Here is a 21,207-nt window from a genome sequence, read left to right on the forward strand (position 1 = left end):
ATATTTTAGTTAAAGTGACGTAAGACTTTTTGGCCAATGTCCCTTGTTTTTTTTTTTTTGACAATATATCAGAGTCAATATACGAGGGCGGTTCGGAAACTTTTGATAGGCTAAGTATCAATGAAAGAGAATAGTTAGTTTTTCAAAAATATTTTTATTTTTCAATATAATCTCCTGAAACTTCAATACACTTAGTTCAACGTTTTTCTAGCAATTCTATTCCTTTATTAAAATAGTTTTCCTCAAGGTCTTCAAAATAGTGGCTTACAACTGTAATTGCATCTTCATTTGAGGTAAAACGCTTGCCAGCAAGAAATTTTTTTTAGATTTGGGAACAAGTAAAAGTCACTGGGAGCTAAATCAGGAGAATAAGGTGGGTGGTCAAGCAACTCGTACTTTAATTCGTTGATTTTAGCCATTGTTAAAACACTCTTGTGCGCTGGTGCGTTGTCTTGATGAAAAATTATTTTTGTGTGTTATATGCCAGGACGACGAATTTGTACATTTAATTGATCCAAAAGGTTGCAATAGTACTCTGAATTTATTGTTTTACCCTTTTGCAGATAGTCAATCAATAAAATACCTTTGAAGTCCCAAAAAACTGTTGCTATAACCTTACCAGCCGATTGAATTGTTTTTGCCTTCTTTGGGGCACTTTCTCCAGCTTCAGTCCATTGTTTGGATTGTTCTTTTGTCTCTGGAGTATAGTGGTGGATCCATGTCTCATCAACAGTTATGAAACGACGCTTAAAATCCATTTTATTTCGCTTAAAACGATCCAAACAAGCTTGAGAAATGTTCATTCTTATGCGTTTTTGATCGACTGTTAACAAATGCGGCACCCATCTTGCAGAAAGCTGTAGTTCTTCATGCAAAATTAAATGGACTCGATCATTTGAGATGCCCATGATATTAGCAATTTCACGCACTTTTATTCGTCGATCATTTAATACCATATCATGCACTTTGGCTACAATTTCTGTTGTTGTTGCTGTTTGTACGACCACGTTTAAATTCAGCAACCCAATTTTGTGCTGTTGCATATGAAGGAGCACTTTCACCTAACACATTCACGAAATCATTATGAATTTCTTGTCCCGATAAACCTCTTTTATGTAAATATTTAATGTCAGCACGCATTTCTAATTTTTCCATTGTAAAAAAATTGCGAATTTAACATGTGTTCATAACAGAGATGGAAGTTTCCAAAACACTTAACTTTTTTCTGTTTATACCGCGCTTTTTGTGCTAGGCTAAGAAGTTTCCGAACTGCCCTCGTATATTAATAATAGCATATATTTTTGGATGTATCATTTATCAAATAACTCACAACTACAGTGAATGTTATGTAATTCAGTGATATCACTTCGGTAAGACCAAAAGAAAGAGTATACAATCGGAAAACCTTAGAAATATCTTAATATTTAATTTTGTTGTTTACATGGAATGTTGAGGACCTTTCCTTTGTTTCCTACTTCACAAAAGTTCAAAATCACGGCTTCAATTTTCCACTGGAATTCTATTGAGCAATTTATGGAAGGAAAATGGGATTAGTAGAGAATTGATTTATGCAGAGGGAACGTTCCGATATCGTGGCGTTATCCAGTAGTATTTTTATATTTACAGGTATATTTAGGAGTTATATAAATAAATAAAAAACGCCGAGATACGTGTCTCTTTTTTGTCTTTTATCACACTGCCGCGTCAAAATATGGTCAATTTCGGAAATTCAATCGTTGTTATTGTCATAAAGAAACCTATTGTAGTTATTTTCCTAAGTATACTTTGGTGCCCAATGGTAGATTTTATCGCAAAGAATTTCTGAAGGCTCATAGTGGTTTTCTTGATAGAGAACTAATGCTGAGCAAGAGTGATTCTATCCATGATGAAATTCTAACACCCAATCGCGGGACAATCGTCGGACTTCTCTTACAGAAATTCTGGTTTCCTATGGTGGATCTTCTCATAAGTTCATCAGGAACTAGGAAAACTCTGGCAACCAGTCTTAAATTCTTTTAAAATTAAATTCTTGCGCCAATCCAAGGTCTAAATTTTTTATACACTCAGCCTTTAGTCAAAATGTGCCTCACCGAAATAACGATTTTAAGGGCAAAGAGTTTTTGGAAGAAATGTGTTCAGAAAATTTGGAGTCCAGTTAGCTATATTCGTCCATCTGGGTGGCTGCCTGGAGAACACGATAATTCTCGAACAAATCAACCGACTCTGTCCAAAATTTGGCCTTCGTTATATTTTGTCACATTTCGATCATCTTCGAATATGGACAATATCGATCCACTCTATCGATATCCTTCCACAGAGTATTTCTAAAATTTTCAGGGAAGTGCAGTTTAAGACCTCTCTGGATAATTAATGAATATGGCTTCACTTCCTTTATGATAATAATTTAGTTATAAGTAAAAATATGAAATAAATAAATTAATAAACAAAAATACCTCTCGGGAAACGCTTTGGTATTTTGCAACAAGCGTTCTCGGGTCTTCTATTACTACAGTACATGTTTTTTCAGGAGCAAGTCCATACTTTGAGAGAAAATGGCCCGAAAGCTGTTAAGAACACCTACGGCAATCATGTGTAGTGATTGGTGCGCACGACAACTTTATCGCGATATTCCTTCGAGCCTTATATAAAGTTCGAAGATGGTGATTTTCGGTCTACTCCTCCTGGAATTTTCCCTCAAATATCAAGAATTTTAGCTAAAGCGGTATGTGCGATTTTTCGTGAATAGAGCCACAGATTTGGACCAAACTTTGGATTTAGTAATATTTTGTCCAAACTTAGTTTAAGCTCGAAAATGAACAACCTTGGTGAAGAACTGAAATGACTGTTGGGCGCAATATCTTTTAAAAGGAATGACCCCCAAAATGATATCTACTTCTAAAATAAACTATGTTGGTCCGGTCCATTTCTTCAGGTACCTTCTCCGCAACACTTGTGATCAATGATAAAAATCTATATTTTATTAACAAGTTCATACGTCCGCAAATGGCTACACAATTCTGAAAATCTCCTAATACATAGGTTTGGGTTAAGGGATTTTAGTTGTGTAGCCGTTGTTCGATCTGCCCATAGATGAAAGTTTCAGTTCACACAAGCGGGTATATTCCTGTCCGCAAAGCCATTTCTAGGAATGTGTATCCATTGAAAGTACTTCCCAAAATACAATGAAGATGAAATTCTATGTAATTTCCAATTATAGGAAATAATATGCAATAAATAAAATATAAACTTTAACCTCAATAATCTTGATTTTATTATCATTCACAAGGTCAAACAAAACTCAAAAACATAAAAATACGACAGAAAAATCATTTTTTGTACAATAGGCATTTACTAATTTGTAGCAAGAGACCAGTTTTAAATAATCTCAACGGGCGACACTGCGGTGGAACAGAATTATATCATAAAAAATGGTTGATATGTTTTTTTTGCAAATTTCAAATATAATACAGAATTTGTAATTGTTATGATGTTCAAAATAGTTCATTCCAAAAACGTTTTAGAAACTATATACAAAAATTTAAAACCACAAAATTAAGCAACGATTGTATCTTTTATTGTTGAATTACTCTTATCAAAAATTTCAAAAACAAAAGATCGCAACAATGTTTTGTCTAGATGGTGTTTATAAGCCTTAACAAATACAAATAAACAGTTTCTTCTGAACTCAGTAACACTTGCATTCAGCCTAAAATTACCAATAAACACTTAAACACTATTAAACTTAACAAATTGCTCAAAAAGCCTAACGTGTTCATTAGTCTTTATACTTTCAAATATGTTGGACAATAAGTATATCAATGTAGTTAAATAATTCTCTGCAATACTTCCTCCAAATACTTTACATATTTCTTGAAAAATTTAAAACATTTTAAAATTTTATTCAAAAATTAACAAAAAATGTGTAACATAAGCTAATATCCTATGGGATCGAAAATCATTTCGGGGGGGGCCCGGGGGGCCCCTGGCTACATTGGTGTATAGATCCATTCAGATAGAAATATGTCTCTATAGACCCATTCTGAAAGAACGAGTTCTTCTATAGACCCTTTCTGAACGAAATACTGCTTCTATATACCCATTTCGAAACAAAGGCTGCTTCTATATACCCTTTCTGAAAGAAAAGGTGATTCAATATACCCGTTCTGAAAGAAAAGCTGTTTATATAGGTCCTTTTTGAAAAAAAGGCAGCTTCTATAGCCCCTTTCTGAAACAAAGGATGCTTCTGTAGACCCTTTCTTAATGCAATGATTCTTCTATATACCATTTCTAAAAGAAAGGCTACGGCTACAGATCCATTGTGAACGAAAGGGTTCTTCAATGGACCCTTTACAAAAGAATGGCTGCTTCTATAGACCCTTTCTGAAATACAGACTTTTCTGAAAGAAAAGTTGCTTATATACCCTTTCTTAAAGAAAGGCACCTTCTATATACCCTTTCTGAAAGAAGGGCTGCTTCTATAAACGCCTATAGACCCTTTCTGAAAGAAAAGCTTCTTATATACACTTTCTGAAAGAAAGGCTGCTTCTATAGACCATTTCTGAAGAAAAGGCTGCTTCAATAGACCCTTTCTGAAAGAAAGGCTGCTTCTACAGACCCTTTCAGAGAGACTGGGTGCTCCTATAGACCCTTTTTGAAAATAAAGCTGCTTCTTTAGGCCCTTTCTGAACTTTAACAAAACAAAGGGTGCTTCTTTAGACCCTTTCTGAAAGAAAGGTTGCTTCTACAGATCCTTTCTGAAGGAAAGGCTGCTTTTATAGATTCTTTCTGAAAGAAAGGATGCTTCTATAGACCCTTTCTGAGAGAAAGGGTGCTCCTTTAGACCCTTTCTGAAAGAAAGGTTGCTTCTGCAGATCCTTTCTGAAAGAAAGGCTGCTTTTATAGACACTTTCTGAAAGAAAAGATGCTTCTATAGACCCTCTTTGAGAGAAAGGGTGCTCCTTTAGACCATTTCTGAAAGAAACTCTGCTTGTACAGATCCTTTCTGAAAAAAACGCTTTCTAAAAATAAGGCTGTCTCTATAGACCCTTTCTGAAAGACAGCTACTTCTACAGATCCTTTCTGAAATAAATGCTGTTTTTATAGATTCTTTCTGAACGAAAGGATGCTTCTATAGACCCTTTCTGAGAGAAATGGTTCTCCTATAGAATCTTTCTGAAAATATGGCTGCTTTTATAGACCCTTTCTGAGAGAAAGGGTGCTCCTATAGACCTTTTCTGAAAATAAGGCTGCTTCTATTGGCCCTTTCTATAGATTCTTTCTGAAGGAAGGGCTGCTCCGATGGACCCTTCTTAAATGAAAAGGTGATTCTATATACCCTTTCTGAATGAAAGGATGCTTCTATAGACCCTTTCTTAAAGGAAGTGTGCTTCTATAGACCCTTTCTGAAAGAAATTGTGTCTCTATAGACCTCTTTTGAAAGAAATTGTGCTTCTACAGACCCTTTCTGAAAGAAAGGGTTCTGCTTTTTGAGAGAAAAGGTGCTCCTATAGACCTTTTCTGCAAGTAAGGCTGCTTCTGTAGACCCTTTCTTAAAGAAAGGCTGTTTCTATAGCCTTTATTACTTTTTTTCAGTGTACAACCCATTGAAAACCTTTTAGTATTTTCAAAAGCATTCCATAGCATTCGGATACAAATAAAACTATCAATGCGAAAATATCCATTTGAAACATGAAAATTGCGAAACAAAAATTCTTAAAAGCTAGTTTTACGCTTCAGCACAATGTTTGCTATTAAAAATGCTATATGCTCAAGGGGAAACAATACAGCGTATAATTGTTCCCATTTTATTTCACTGAACAAAAATGATTTTTTTTCTTTATGATTGTTTTTTGAAAATCACAAATTGCTGCTTCAATATGAATAAATGTCCTTGATATAAAATATGCGTGTCCTCGAAGGCTATGTTCATGCTTTTTATGATATAATTATGCCTATTGGATGAATTGTTTTGTGTAACCGAAATATAAGGACATATGGTGCTCAGAAGGTCATGGAAATCGGTTCTCTCTAAACTGATAATTGAGTTACTGGGGACCAGTCTTAAGCCTTTACTATCTACATATATTTTATTTTGATTTTCGAGCCTCGTTTAAGGACATTTTGTTTTACTTATTCCGTTTCTAAGAATTAAATTTTTTTTCAATATTTTTAACCTTATATCTATCACCTAAAGAATTCCTTAGTCATTTCAATGTTTTATTTTTCTTATTTCAAAGATTCTTTATGTCTTCCTTTATGTCTATGCTCCAGGAAAAACATAGCATTAGCACTACAATGTTGCAACCAGTGAGTCCGTCAATCCTTATCTTAAAGAAAATACATTTTATTGTATTTAACAAATCATCACCATTTATATCCATAGAACAGCATTATGGGGTAAACTCCAGTGTAAGCTTTTGTCTTTAGCAGCAGCAGCAGCTGGATAATACATGCCAGCATTATATGCGAAGCATGCACATTTGGTTGCAGCTACTTTTACTTTACATGGACCGCTTTGATCTTGGCATACGCAGTTGTGGGATGGGATGTGACAAATCAGCAATGACAGCAGTGAAGGATGTGGAGAGGTAGGAGCTGTGATGTTGATGGTGGCAGTCTGTAACGGTTGGTCATAACCACTTTTATTTGCAGCATAAGCAAATTGCAAATCACATAGTTAGCCCAGTCAGCTAGAAGGAAAGAAAAATACAACACAAGAAAGGAAAACAAAAAAACCGTTGGAAAGGAAAATCACATCAAATGCACTCTCTAACTCACTGAGTCACTCGCTATCTCTATGTAGATGGGATGTGGGACCATTGGGATGTGGTTATTGTCGTCGTTGGCTATTGAAGATAACCAGAATTTCCTGTCAACACATTGTTCAAGTTGGATGTTTCGTTTCAGTTTTTTTTCTCATTTCATTTCTGTATGTCTCTTTGTTATTTAAATTTATTTATAGTTTTTTTTTTCTTTTTTTTTTTGTTCTGCTATGTGGTATGGAATTTTGAAATTTCCATAAAATAACGCCAAAGGCTAAAAAGTCCAATAACTGAATAATCGAAGTAAAATAACCAAAACGTTAGCGAGAGGAAGAGGAAGAAGACAAATGAGTGTGTGTGTGTGAATAATTTGATAATACAAAACATCTGGTCTGTGGTTAAAAGGTTTCTGCTGCTGCTACTATTGGTGGCTAATCCGGAAGTTAATGGTCGATTGTTGCTGTTGTCGTTATTGTTGTTGCATTGCATTAGAGATAGAAAGGATAGAACTCAATTATCATGAAATAGTCGGTCGGTCGGGTCAAATAGCTTTGTTGTGCTTTTGTGTGTCATGATGCCATGTATTATAGTGGAATTCTGTCTCTCGGTATACATACATACATATGTATTATTCAACGATTTGTTTGATGCTGCCATCCATTTTGTGCCACCACCTAACCGGATGAGGTTACATTAGTTTGGAGATTTATACAATTATTAGTTTTTTTTTCATTTTAATTTAGGTCACAGTATTGGTTTTGTTGGTATTCTTTTTAGAAATTCAGATATTCATTTGCATGTATGTATAAAAGTATGTGTTTTTTGGCATATGCTAGAATTTGGTTTATAAACGTGATTGTTGTTTTTTTACCATAACTGCGGCAGCATATTGCATTAATTTATTTAAAAATTTTTATGACTTGTTATGTTGGTGACACTTAAATTTAATATTTAAAATATGATCTATTTAATTGCTACTGGCAGCAACTTTGTACTAATTTTGAATAGTTATTCAAAAGATTCAAATTCTAACTTTGCTTTGATTTTTCATACATCATTTTTTCATAAATCATCTTTAACTTGCTTGAATCTCAGTAAGGCTAAAGTTCAAACTTGTGTTTGTCACACAACACCGCTATTCAATCTGAAATTGGATTGCTCCATAGATCCTTCAAAGAAGTTTTCTCTCCAAAACAAACATATCTTCTGGCTCTTATACGTAAGTCTTGGATCGATTCACTGTGGTAGTAAGACTCCAAAAAGTCTTTTTATATCCTCAGCATTTATGCTAACGAGGGTATGTATATACACTTTCATACGGGCAAAATGAGCATCATCGAAATAAAGGTTTTAGACCCCAAGTATGTTTGGACGAAATGTGTTTCACACAATTTGGAGTTGATTTAGCCATGTCCGTCCGTCTGTCTGTCTGGCTGGAGCCCACGATAACTCTCGAACGGATCAACCGATTCGGTCCAAAATTTGGCTTTCGTAATATTTTGTCCAAACTTAGTTTAAGTTCGAAAATGCGTTATATCGGTCCACTCCTTCTGGTACCTCCCCCACAAAAGTTCGAAAATGTTCGGAAATTTTTTGGGCACGATAACTCTTAAAGGAAGTAACCGATTTGGTCCATACTTTTCACATCGTGAAATTTCTACCAGACTTAGATGAGGTTCCAATATGAACTCAATCGGTGCACTGCTTCGGGTATCTCCAACACAAAATTTCGGAAAAGTTCAGTTTAGGGCCTGCTCTCGAATCGCTTTGATTTTTTGTTGTAGCGACTTGTGTTCACTGCCCCCCATGCGACGCTATAAGTTTCATCAGGGGCAATTCCATACTTCCTGAGAAAATAGCCTGAAAGGTACAAAAAACCCATATGACACCGTGTGTAGTGGTTGGAGCGCAAGATAACTCTTGATGGGAGTGACCGATTTGGTCCATACTTTAAACATCCTAATATATCTACCAGATATAGATCAGGTTCGAATATGAACTATATTTGTCCAGTCCTTCGGGTACCTCCCACACAACATTTTGGATAAATTCACTTTAAGACCTCCTCTCGAATCACTTTGATTTTTGTTGAAGCAACTTGCATTCGCTGATCAATTACGACAGTAAAAGTTTTTTCAGGGGCAAGTCCATACTTCTTGAGAGAACAGCCCGAAAGTTGTAAAAAAGCCTTATGGCACCATGTGTAGTGGCTGGAAAGCTCGAACCGAATACTGCGTTCGTCCACACTTTGGATATTATAATATTTCTTCGAATATTCGATGAAATTCTAAGGTTGTGCTTATAGGTCCACTCCTTCCGGTGCATTCCCCACAAAAGTTCGAAAATATTCGCTAAAATGGTACGCGCGATTTCTCATAGACGTAGGAACCGATTTGGTCCAAACTTTGGATCTCTAAATATTGTCGAAACTTAGTTTATGTTCAAATTTGGGCCCTATCTGTCCAATCCTTGTTGTACCACCCACACAAATGTTCAACATTTTTGTGTGGTTAAGGGTCTGTTTGAGGATCCTTTGAAATTTTTACCGAAGGTTTTCCAAGTGGCCCTGTTTACAGCGACATTATATTTTTCGTAGGCTAGTGTGATAAAAAGGCCCTATCTTTCGTTACGCCTGCAAATTTTTAAGGTTTAATCCTAGCCATATTTTTGTCGGTTCATACGCCCAAAATGTTGAAAACTCCCTAAATACATAAGTTTTTTTTTTTTGCGAAAAATGTATTTCTATCCACACATGCTGAGGGTATATATCTGTCGGGAAAGCCGACTGATACTTTTTTACTTGTTTCTATGTTGACTGCTGATTTGATGTTACGCTGCCTAAATCAAGTTCGGCAAATATGTCAAACTTATACATGACTTAAGGTGTGTTTACACTAGCCATCAATGTCATATGACCCGAAATAAAAACATTCCTTATCTGCCCACACAGACAATGTGGAGACGTATTTTCACTGCATTTTTGCTGGTGTGGACGCAAAAAGTAAAGGGCTTAAGGAAAATCTCCAATATTGCACACATCAGCGGCAGTAAAACGATGGAAAATTTCAGGTCGTTTTTTTCTAAGCTAACGCGTATATATACACTTTTATACGATCAACAAGTAAGAACGGCGTTAAGTTCGGCCAGGCCGAACAATTAGTTTTCTTTCGTTTATGAAGAAGACTTAAGACGAAATCTCAGCAAGTTCAATGTGGTAACAATGTGGCTAACCTTCAAAACACCGGAATTCGGGAGTTACCGTTTCAGGAGGCTATATCGAAACGTCGATCTATATCTACAAAATTCTGGCGGAAAGTTTCTATACTCAAAGAAGACTAAATACAAAATGTCGGATATTTCGGTTAATCCTTCACAATACCGAAAATCAAGATGTACACTTACTTTTTAGGGGAGATATAGGAACCCGCGGAGCTATAATTTTCTTCTGGAATATTTTATAACCTAATGGAAGACTAGATAACGAATTTCAGTCTTTCGATGGGATGTTGACGAACAACCTTCAGAATTACGAAAATCGGTAGGTACCGTTCTATGGGGACTATATCGAAACGTTGACCTATACCGACAAAATTCAGTCAGAAAGGCGGACCTAACCGACAAATTTAGAGGTGAAAGTTGAATACCCCCAAAGAAGACTAAATACCAAATTTCAGCCAGTTCTGTGTGATAATAAGGCTACAACCTTCAAAATACCGAAAACCGGGTGGTACCGTTCTAGCCGATTTTCAATACCAAAAATCCAAGGAGTAATAGAACACATCTTGAGTTTCTCCGTTCCAGAATCAATTAATATTATTTTTTATATCCACAGCCTTTAGGCTAACAAGGGAATATACACTTTGGTACAGAGCTCCGAATACTCGCTCGAATTCCACTCGCGAGTGAAACTCTTTTCGAATTCGAACAAGTTGAGGGGGCTAACTTGCCCCGTCCCCACCACCAAACAAAACTTACCCCACCCTAAAATAAACTAGCTCCACTCCCACCAAAAAATCGGACCACAACAAATTACCACCACCCCTCAAATTTCACTCGCGAATGCTGATCGTGCTTTATTAAGTCTATTTGTAACGTCTTCTTCCACGCCATTGTCTACTGACATTACGCTTCCCAGGTGACAGAACTTGTTAGTATAGGAAATCGGGTGATTATTGACAGTGAGGTTGTTGTCGGTTATATGGTTTATGCGCATTGCATATGTTTTTTCTTCATTGATTTCCAGTCCAACCATTTTCGGAAGTTTCACCAGGTCATTTAATTTGCTCTGCATATCATTGAATTTGTGGGATAATAGGCATATGTCGTCTGCATAGTCGAGGTCCTCCAGATGTTGTTGAAAGTTCCAAGTTATTCCTCTTTTTTCTTGCTTAGAATTAGCATGATCTCATCTAGTACCACCGCAAACAACAGTGGTGACAATGGGCAGCCCTGTTTCACGCCGGCCATGGTGTAGAAAGGTTCGCTCGTCATCCCATTGTGTCGGACTTGGAGCGCAACATTGTGGTACATAGCTTTTATTATGTGTATTATTTTTAATGGAACACCTTTCGCCCGAAGTGCATCCCATATCGCTGTTCTTTTTATGGAATCGAAGGCTTTTTTAAAGTCGATAAAGACTAAGTATAGCGGGGTTCTCCACTCTATCGATTGCTCAATGATTATCCGGATGGTGTTCGTCTGATCCAGACAGCTCCTGTGGGGTCTAAATCCAGCTTGCTCATCTCTTAGTCCCCTTTCCACGATCTTTTCAATATATGTATATACAAACTTGATTTAACTATGCTACTTTTACAAATTTCTTCGTTCTTTTTGTAAATATTATGAAAGTACTCACTAACAGCTTCCCGATTCATAATAACCTTGGTCTCACTTCTGTATATTTATGCAACGGCACAACACAAGAAAAGTTATATATTTTACAGCACAATGTCTGTTTTATTTTTATACAAAAAGTTTCAACTTTGATACTGCGCAAATTAACAGTGACTAGCGGTATTTACAAAAACTAATAATTTTCAATACAAAACTCGATTTATTGAATTAATTTTTTCGGTTTGTTTAAAGTTTTTTTTTATTATTCTGCGCAAAATCAAATTAAAATTTTGAAAATTACCTCTCCCACAAAATTCGGAATAAATGACGTTTAGGAGCACCTCTCGGATCGTTTTGAAATAATTTTCAGTAGGTTGTCGTAGCAGCACAATTTTGTCGGGAGTATATCCATACTTCCTGAGATAGCGACCTAAGGGCTTCATAAAACCCCCTCCCGGCTAGTGCGAAAGATAACTCTCAATATTTTTTTAAAAATTTCTTCCAAACATAGTTTTACCTAATTTAATATTTCCAAAACCCTCCGAATCCAAAGTTTGCTTACTAAAAAGTTTTGGTATATGCCAATGAGTTGCTATAGCCAGAGGCTGAGGGTATATCTCCGTCAGCACAGCTGACTAATACTTTCTTACTTGTTTGTTTTTTCAGCCGATTAATTACTGTCTCGCTTTGGCTTGGTGGTTGACATTCAACGTCGCACAGAGGGGAAACATAGGCCTAAAATTGCTCAAAACTCAAAATATGAAAATCGTTTTTTATGAAAAAAATGTTGATAAACGGCAACCAGACTCTTTTCTACATTTGCTACAACCATCCTTGACTTTGTAAGATAAACCAATCCAATGCAGCACTCCATCGAACTCAGCCATACTGAAACAAAAAGTAAATTTTCGAAAACTAAGAAATTAGGTGAACATTAAAATGACATTATTTTCGCGAAAATTTATATTTTTTAAGATTTATTGTTTTTGTACAGTCTCCTAACAAGATTAGCATTTAAAATTTTCAGGTTGATTTTACATTTTTGCTCTTTAATAATGGTGATACATATCCTCTTTATGAAAATTTTTTATGATAATATTTCAATTTCAATAGCGAAAAAGTCTATTTCCCCGTCGTTTCCCGACTATAGTTTCTTCTAATGTTTTATGCGCTTGAGTCTCAAATATAAGATTCAATCATAAAAAATTGCGCATATTTGCGCCATTCCGAAAAAATCTAATTTTTCTCAACTAAAATATGAAATATTTTTATATGGAATTGCATGGTTTACTCACACTAAATTTTGTTCCGCCTTATAACCGGGACTCTTATTTATCAGACCAAACTAACACCTATCAAATATGTTTGCATTATTCAGAAACATTCACGGCTTTTCTCATGTGAATTGAGAAAAATTTAATTTAAGTAAGTTTCAAAAAATACAATTTGGAATGAATATACATATGTATATGGGACTATATATACATCTGTACCGATTTGTTTGAAAATTTGCTCAATGTGTTTTTAGGCTAGTTCAGGTTGCATGCGTCAAATTTCAGTGATTTTAGTGCATTTTTATCTCATATCAGATGCGAATATATATGGAAGCTGCATCCAAATCTGGACCGATTTTCATTATTTTCTATAGGATTAATCCTTGTAAAGAAGATATGCTTTGTGCAAAATTTTATATCAATCCGAGTATAAATGAGCTTTCTAGTGCTTTTGATCAATTTTTAACACAAATTTCCCCTCTGTGCGTCGTCGTTTGCGATTGGTTCTAGGGTAACTTCAATGCCGCCCATAGTCGATACTAAGAGCTTCACAAAATGCTCCATCTAGATCCTCAGTACGCTATCTACATATATCAGTTTCCAGATTCCCTTCATTATCTTTGCAGGAGAATGTGCCTGCAACAAACCCTTCAATCGGGTGTGTTACATTCTGCAAAATTTTTCGGACTTCATTCTGACTCTTGAACATATCAAGTTTCTCATGCTCACTTTTTCTTGGTCTTTCTTCTTTCTCCCGAAAATACGCTTCTTACCTCTCCTTTTCTCCCGGTAGTTTGACGCATCGTGTTGCTACTGAATGCAAGGTTGCTCTGTATACCTTCTTCATCATATCATGGATTTTTAGGTCCGAATTGATGTACGCTCCCCGTATCGATCGGACAACACTCTGGAAGAGTGTCTTGCGTATGTCGAGGTGTTGGAATCTGGTGCTGCTCACTACTATTATTTTTGCCGCTGTAAAATCGATAAGCCTCATTCGGTGGTCGGATGTTACCTTAGGAAGGCTGAACTTGCCGACCGTGGGACCAAAGATATTTTCCCTCCCATTTTTAGCATTAAATTCTCCTAGAACAATCTTAATGTCACTGCGAGGACAGCGGTTATATGCTCCCTCTAGACGCTCGTAGAATAGATCCTTAGTAGTTAATCTTTCTCTTTGATCGGGGCATTGGCGCAGATGAGGCTGATGTTAAAAAAAAACGTTGCTTTTATACGGATTGTGGCAATTCTCTCAACAATCAGAGTGAATCTGGAGACGAGATTTTTAAGTCTCCGATTTACCAAAAATTCAACTCCTAGTTCATGTTTCGTTTTATAGCAGCTATAATACAGCGTGTCTTCTTTTCCTCTTAGCTCTTTGAGGAACATAGGGCCTCAGACGTTTCTGAAACACTGTCTAAACCTGAAGTGCTCCATCCCAGACAAGTGGAGCTTGCCGCAGGTGTGGGAGGATTTGGCATATGCCTTGGAGATATATATTTTTTTTAATTTCATGTTTTTGATGACCAAATTCGTCAGGATTTCTTCTTTGCTTTTGAGCAAAAGGAAGAGCATAGAGAGGCCGACACTCAAGCAACGCCTAAGCCCGAGTGTTGTCCTCTTGAAAGCCAACGGGGTGAAAGACAACGGGTGAGGTTGACGTTTGAAGAGGAATGACTATGTGAACGCGTGGCACATGATGGCTCACTACCTTTAACGGTTGTTAAAGACAGCTCCTCTAATTACAATCTGTATTCTGCAAAAAATCTACATTCTTTAAAAACCAACAAACTCGACTTGTTTGGCAAACATCATGCTTTCTCATAATTCTATTCTTACACATTTCTATTGTTAGCATGTAAAAATTTTAACTATTGTTTTACCAGCAATCCAAATTTTTTTCTCTTCTAAAGCTGACAATGCGAGTAATACTGTCTAATTCCTTTTTTGCATATTCATTAAAGAGTTTGGGCAGACAAAATGCACATTCACTTTGGCTTCGTCTCTTTTGCAAAGCCAATTTAAAAATCTCAGAAAAACAAAGAGAAAAATTCCTATGTATAACAAGTGGTTGTTATATGTGAATTGTTATTTGTTTAAGAATTTAAACAAGTTTTTATTACAATCTACCTTTTAATTCATTCATGAATACAAATTTAAGGTGAAATGCAAAAGAACACAAGTAATAAACGTTAGAATTTACAATAAAAAATATTGTTTAAAAGCGATCATCATGGAGGATAGTTTTTTAGAATTTAACTAATATAGATTTTTCAACATGATAAATATATATATTAAATATTTAAATTTGTACTATATTGTACAGTACATTTTTGCTGGGAATATGGCTAGTTTTAAGAAAGGGATTAATTTATTAGCATACTTTTAGGCATAAGGCTAACGAATATATAAATTGTAATTAATATTGAACTACCGGATTTCAGCAGATTTGCTAAATCAGATTTTGCAAAACGAAAAAAATTTTAAAATCTTTCATTTCAAAATATTTTCAAAACACGAATTAAGTTTTTTCACCAAATATCCACAGTTCTGGTGCTTCTTTTAAACACACTTTTAAATTTTGCGTGTGTGTTTGTTTTCAAGTCTCCTTTTAACGAATTCATATTCCATATATGTTTGTATGCACCATTGTCGTAGGCTTGGTCGTTTTATAGGGTACCTACCAAACATTTGCCAAGGAAATATTTTTACATTTTAATTAAAATTCCACTTCAATAATGAATGTTTAAATATTTGCCTGAGAAAATATGAACACTTAACAATTTGTTTCATTTCGTTAGGTTCTTGTTCTATGGAAATGAATCCTCTCTACTTCTACTACTTCTTTATTCGAATTTTCCATTGTCTTCAACTCTCATAACAACTTGCATATATGTATGTACATGTACATTTGTATGAATGTCGGGCATTTTCATGTTTTCCTTGTTAATAATTTGTGTTAAAATATTTTCTTCTGTTCTGTTCTTTCTCTTTACAGTTTAGTTTAGTCTTAGCTGGTAATGAATTGTGGCCCATGGAGAGGCCGGAAGGTATGCCAAACATAGTCTCATTAGAAGTGATGTGCGGTAAGGATCACATGGATGTTCATTTAACATTTTCACATCCATTTGAGGGTATTGTTAGTTCAAAGGGTAAGTGTGTTTGAGAGTTCTGTTTCTTTACAAGCTACAACTACTGCTGCTTTTGTAGCTTGTTAGAGAGCTTAACAACTTTATTGGTTTGGATTTGTAATAATGCTATTTATTTTTCTTCTATTTTTTTTCCTTTGTTTGGCAACAAAGGTCAACACAGTGATCCACGTTGCGTTTATGTACCTCCATCGACGGGTAAAACATTCTTCTCATTTAGGATATCGTATTCGAGATGTGGTACAAAACCAGATTTAAATGGACAATTTTATGAAAATACGGTAAGTGAGATATATACATTTGGTTTACATGGTGAAAAATAAAACGGATACAGTTGAGCTCAAAAAAATAGCAACAACAAGCAACAAAGTATTTTCGTCATGTTCTATAGGCCGAAATAAAAAATAGATTTGAATCGTTGTAAGCAATTGCCGATGTCTTTATACCATAATCTTGGTTTTATCACCGTTTACTTCCAGACCACTTAGACGGACTCCTTCTAAATTGTTTTCGTAGGTCACATTTACGGTTCTTTATTTACGGTTATATGTATATAACAGCGTACGTAAAAATACTTTAAATAACATTTCCAATCGTTTCGTTTCGGATTTTCCATAGGAACAACACAAAAGGAAACATAACCCACGTCGGCCGCTGTTTAGTTTCGTTTTGTTTACATTCGTGAGTGCGAACAAAACGAAAAGTACTCAACTCCACAAGAGCAGATAGAAAACCGAATAGTACTAAACACATGTGAATAAATCAAAAACGTTTGGTAGTTGATAAAATTCACTGTGGTATGCTGATGCTAACTAATGGGGCTGATAAGCAATCACATGTGTGTGTGTGTGCCAGAGTGTGTCGTTGACCATAACGTACAGCAAACGTTTGCCAAACATTCTTTTTGTTTGGTGTTTCGACGTACATTTCAGCAATCGTACAGTTTTCATCTTTTTACATTGAAAAGTTTGTAGTTTTGTTTTGGTTGTGAGAATGAAACGATTCAGAGAAGCTGGGAAGTTTGTGGCTTTGTGTGATTGGTACGGGAATCGTATTGTTAGTTTCCATTCATTGGTATATAATCAGACTTTAGACTAAAGAAGGAATCCACACTTTGATACAAATACAAATGTAAATCATCGGAATAATGGTTTTAAACCGCATGTATGTTTGGACGAAATTTGGAGTCGATTAATCGCCGTCCGTCCATCAGGCCGGCTGATGCGAAAGATAATTTCGAATGGATTAATTTAGGTCATCGCGATATTTTGTCCAAACTTAGATCAAGTTCGAAGGTGGGCCATATTGGTCCACTCCTTCCGGTACCTCCCCCACAACATTTCAACATTTTTCGTATAACACTCGAACGGATCGACTGATTTAGCCTAACATTTTGTTCTACGTAACATTTTTCCAGCCATAGGTCATATTCGAATGTGGACTATATCGGTGCAATACTTAAAGTACTTCCCACAATAAAAATCAAAATTATTCTCAAAGTCTCATTTGAAAAATTTGAAAATGGTTGTCCCATCGGTGGTACAAATTTCCTTCGGGGACAAGTCCATTATACCAGAAATACTAGTCCAACAATCTAAAATCTAAAATCCTGCGGTCACCAACTAAAATCACTGATGAGCATGTTCACTTACGAATTGAGTATCCGATTTGGGCAAAATTTTGCCCATCGTAAAATTGCTTCTAAACGTACACACGGTGCTCTTGAATCTAATTTAAATGGAAGGTGCTTACACCTTGGAAGTTTTTGCGGATTATGAAACTACAATGTTCATAGATGAGAAAAATCAAAAAAACAAAAAAAATCTCCGGATCGCTTTTTAAATAAATCGCGATTCAAGTTGACATTTTTAGGGGTTGTTTAGGTTTTTGCGATTTTGCTTGAAAACCGCAAGTCCTGTCAAAATGGGAATAAAGAAAATGTTGTAGCTATCAAAATTCTCTACAAGATTGACCTTAATGATATTTTCGTAGGTTTTACAACTTTTGAGATATACATTAGGGTTATGACTTTTTTACAACCTCATATCCCTGTATCATAGCGTGATGAGTTTTGCCATAAGATTACACAAAATCTTAATTATAAGGTGAAAAAAACCTCACGCACAAAATGATTTTAAAATTTGAATTTATCAAAATTATGGACCATTTTTTAAAGTCACTGAAAACAGATATATAATTGAAAATAAACTTTAGAGTCACATGAGATAATTAAAATGACAGAAAATGTATTTCTCACAATTTTTCTTCAATTCTGAGAATCGTAAAAATGTCGTAAACGCTTTTATTCAAAAATATAATTTTTTGACAAAAAAAAAACAAAAAATTTAAAATTTTTTCAAAGTGATTTTTCGCGACTTTTTTAATATTTGAATGAAATAAACGTTATTATAGTTATTATTAGGCTTATATTTATTCATTCGTGCAACAAAAAATAATTTTTTGAAAAAAAAATTTTTTTCATTCCATATATTTTTTCAAAAAATTATTTTTTTAAAATCGATTTGTGCGTGAACTTTTTTTATATTTCAATGGAATAAACGATAGCATAGTGATTAATAGGCAAAAGTTCATTCATCCCTGCTACAGGAAATCATTTTTGAGGAAAAATGTCAAAAAGTCATAACCCTAATATACATAGATGTTGAAATTGGGACAATTCAAATTCAATTCAATTCTGTATCGTCTCCTTATAAAACAATGTCATGACTGCAATTACCCAACTAAAACTTATATATATATAAAAATTGGTACAACCTAGCAAAAATTACGTAAGCCAGTCTTGTAGAGAATTTTCACAGCTATAGGATTTTCTCAGGTCCCATGCCGATAAGACTTGCCGTATTCAAGCAAAATCGCGAAACCCCAAAAAAAACCTAAAAATGTGAACTGAGCTTCTTTATCTCAAAAATGGTACAGCCTGAGAACAAATCATAAAAGTCAATCTTGTAGAGAATTTTCACAGCTACAAAATTTTCTTTAGCTCCATTTTGATAGGACTTGCGGTTTCTAAGCAAAATCGTGAAAACGTAAACAACCCCTCAAAATGTCAACTTGAATCGCGATTTATTTAAAAAGCGCTCCGGCGATTTTTTTTTTGTTTTTTGATTTTTCTCATCTCTGAACATTGTAGTTTCAGAATCCGCAAAAATATCCCAGGTGTAAGCACCTTCCATTAAAATTTGATTCAAGAGCATCGTGTACACCAAATTCCAAGAAAGTCTTTGTCGGACAACACCTTTGCTTACCCCCCTCAAAAAAGTTCAAAATGTTGGCTTAAGTGCAGTTTAGGGGCTGTCCGAGGATAGTATTGACATTTTAACGAGGTTGTCCTGTTTCCTGACACAAATTTTAAAACAATCCAACGAAGGCCGGTCCTATGCACCGGCTTGAATCGTGGGAGTCTTCGATATATACTTCTCACCAATATATCGCGGAATACCTGCTCCGAGCACATTTGGTCCGTGCCGTGATAGAGAAGAACCCCGTGCCATGGATCTGTTCCGTTTGCCATATCCGCATCCGACACATCATCGGCGAAAAGGAATGTAGGGAGTGGGTGTTGTTCCGAGGCAGCTCTGTCTTTTTGACGCCTCCAGGATCAATAGGGTTTAAACAAATTTCTGTTTCAGCAGAATATCTGGCAGCATGTCCCCAAACTTGTCGTCGAATTACGAAACACCGTCGCAGTCTTCCCAACTTGGAACGTTGCTATGATTACAACGTTTTGCGAAAGCATAGTACAAGAAGCGGAGGAGGAGGACCTGCCCCTTTATACATCACTCTGTCCAGTACAGAACTATACCGCTTTAGCTTGACTCTGGTGACCCGTAAGTGGAATGTAGGAGGTAGCTGCTAAGTATGGAACTGCAGATGTAGACTGCGATATATGCCTTACCAAATGACTAGAGGCGCATGCGGTGAACGAAGACGTTCCTAAAAGGATAAGAGGAGGTTGCCACAGCTCATCAGACATCTCCATTGTGACACCATGTCTGATAAATGTCGTTTCCTGACAACCAGTCATTTCGCTTGGCTCAGAACACCTTCATATCATCGTCTGACCGTCCCACTTATCTAAACCATGGGAAAGCTTCAGAGAGCTGCTCATTCCGTCAGATCCTTGGGTAGCAGAGAGAATTTTCCGTGACATCATCATAGCTGCAGTCGCTCGCAACATACCTGCTGGTCGAATACCCAAAATAAGACCAAACTTCCCAGCAGACGGGACTAGCAAATAAATGTGATGAGCTTCGTCGTGCGAACCCTGAAGACCAAAGAGTTTGAGAGCTTACTCTTGAAGTCAACAGGCTAGTAGGCGAACATAGGCGGAAAAAGTGGCTCGACCACCAGAAAGTTGTCGGTATAGTTGTCATATAGTCCCTATAGAACGGTACCTCTCGATTTCCGGTATTTTGTTGGTTGTGGCCTCAATATCACTCCGAAATGGCTGAAAATTGGTATTGAGTCTTTGTTGGTGGTATAAAACTTCCACTTGAAATTTGTCGGTATAGGTCTACGTCTTTATATCGCCCCCATAGAACGGTACCTCCCGATTTCCGGTATTTTGTTGGTTGTGGCCTCAATATCACTCCGAAATGGCTAAATTTGGTATTAAGTCTTCCTTGAGGGTAGAAAACAACTCATGTGAAATTTTTCGGTAGTCCATGTCTTCATATAGTCCCCATAGAACGGTAACCCCCGATTTTAGGTATTTTGAAGGTTGTGGCCTCAATATCCCTCCGACATTTCTGAAATTTGGTATTAAGTCTTCGTTGGGGGTATAAAATAATACAACTGAAAGTTTTCGGTATAGGTCCACGTCTTCATATATCCCCCATAGAACGGTACCTCCCGATTTCCGGTATTTTGATGGTTGTGGCCTCAATATCCCTCCGAAATGGCTGAAATTTGGTATTAAGTCTTCCTTAGGGGTAAAAAATAATCCAACTGAAAGTTGTCGGTATAGGTCCACGTCTTCATATAGTCCATATAGAACGGTACCTCACCATTTCCGGTTTTTTGATGGTTGTGGCCTCAATATCCCTCCGAAATGGCTGAAATTTGGTATTAAGTCTTCCTTGAGGGTATAAAACAATCCATCTGAAATTTGTCGGTATAGGTCTACGTCTTCATATAGTCCATATAGAACGGTACCCCCGATTTTCGGTA

At 36.0% G+C, this 21,207-nt stretch overlaps 1 protein-coding gene across 2 annotated transcripts in view; it reads left to right on the top strand.

Annotated features, from left to right (window-relative positions):
- m (zona pellucida domain-containing protein miniature) overlaps window positions 1-21,207 on the top strand; it is a 196,426-nt gene that overhangs the window by 154,594 nt on the left and 20,625 nt on the right. For both annotated transcript variants that reach the window (XM_073979526.1, XM_073979527.1), the window contains 2 exons: window positions 15,867-16,020; window positions 16,171-16,298. In XM_073979526.1, coding sequence (XP_073835627.1) covers window positions 15,867-16,020; window positions 16,171-16,298 — 282 coding nt within the window. The remainder of the gene's footprint in view (window positions 1-15,866; window positions 16,021-16,170; window positions 16,299-21,207) is intronic.

Source organism: Musca autumnalis, unplaced genomic scaffold, assembly GCF_047663935.1.
Source record: "Musca autumnalis isolate F117 unplaced genomic scaffold, ASM4766393v1 scaffold_3, whole genome shotgun sequence".
Lineage (NCBI taxonomy): Eukaryota > Metazoa > Arthropoda > Insecta > Diptera > Muscidae > Musca > Musca autumnalis.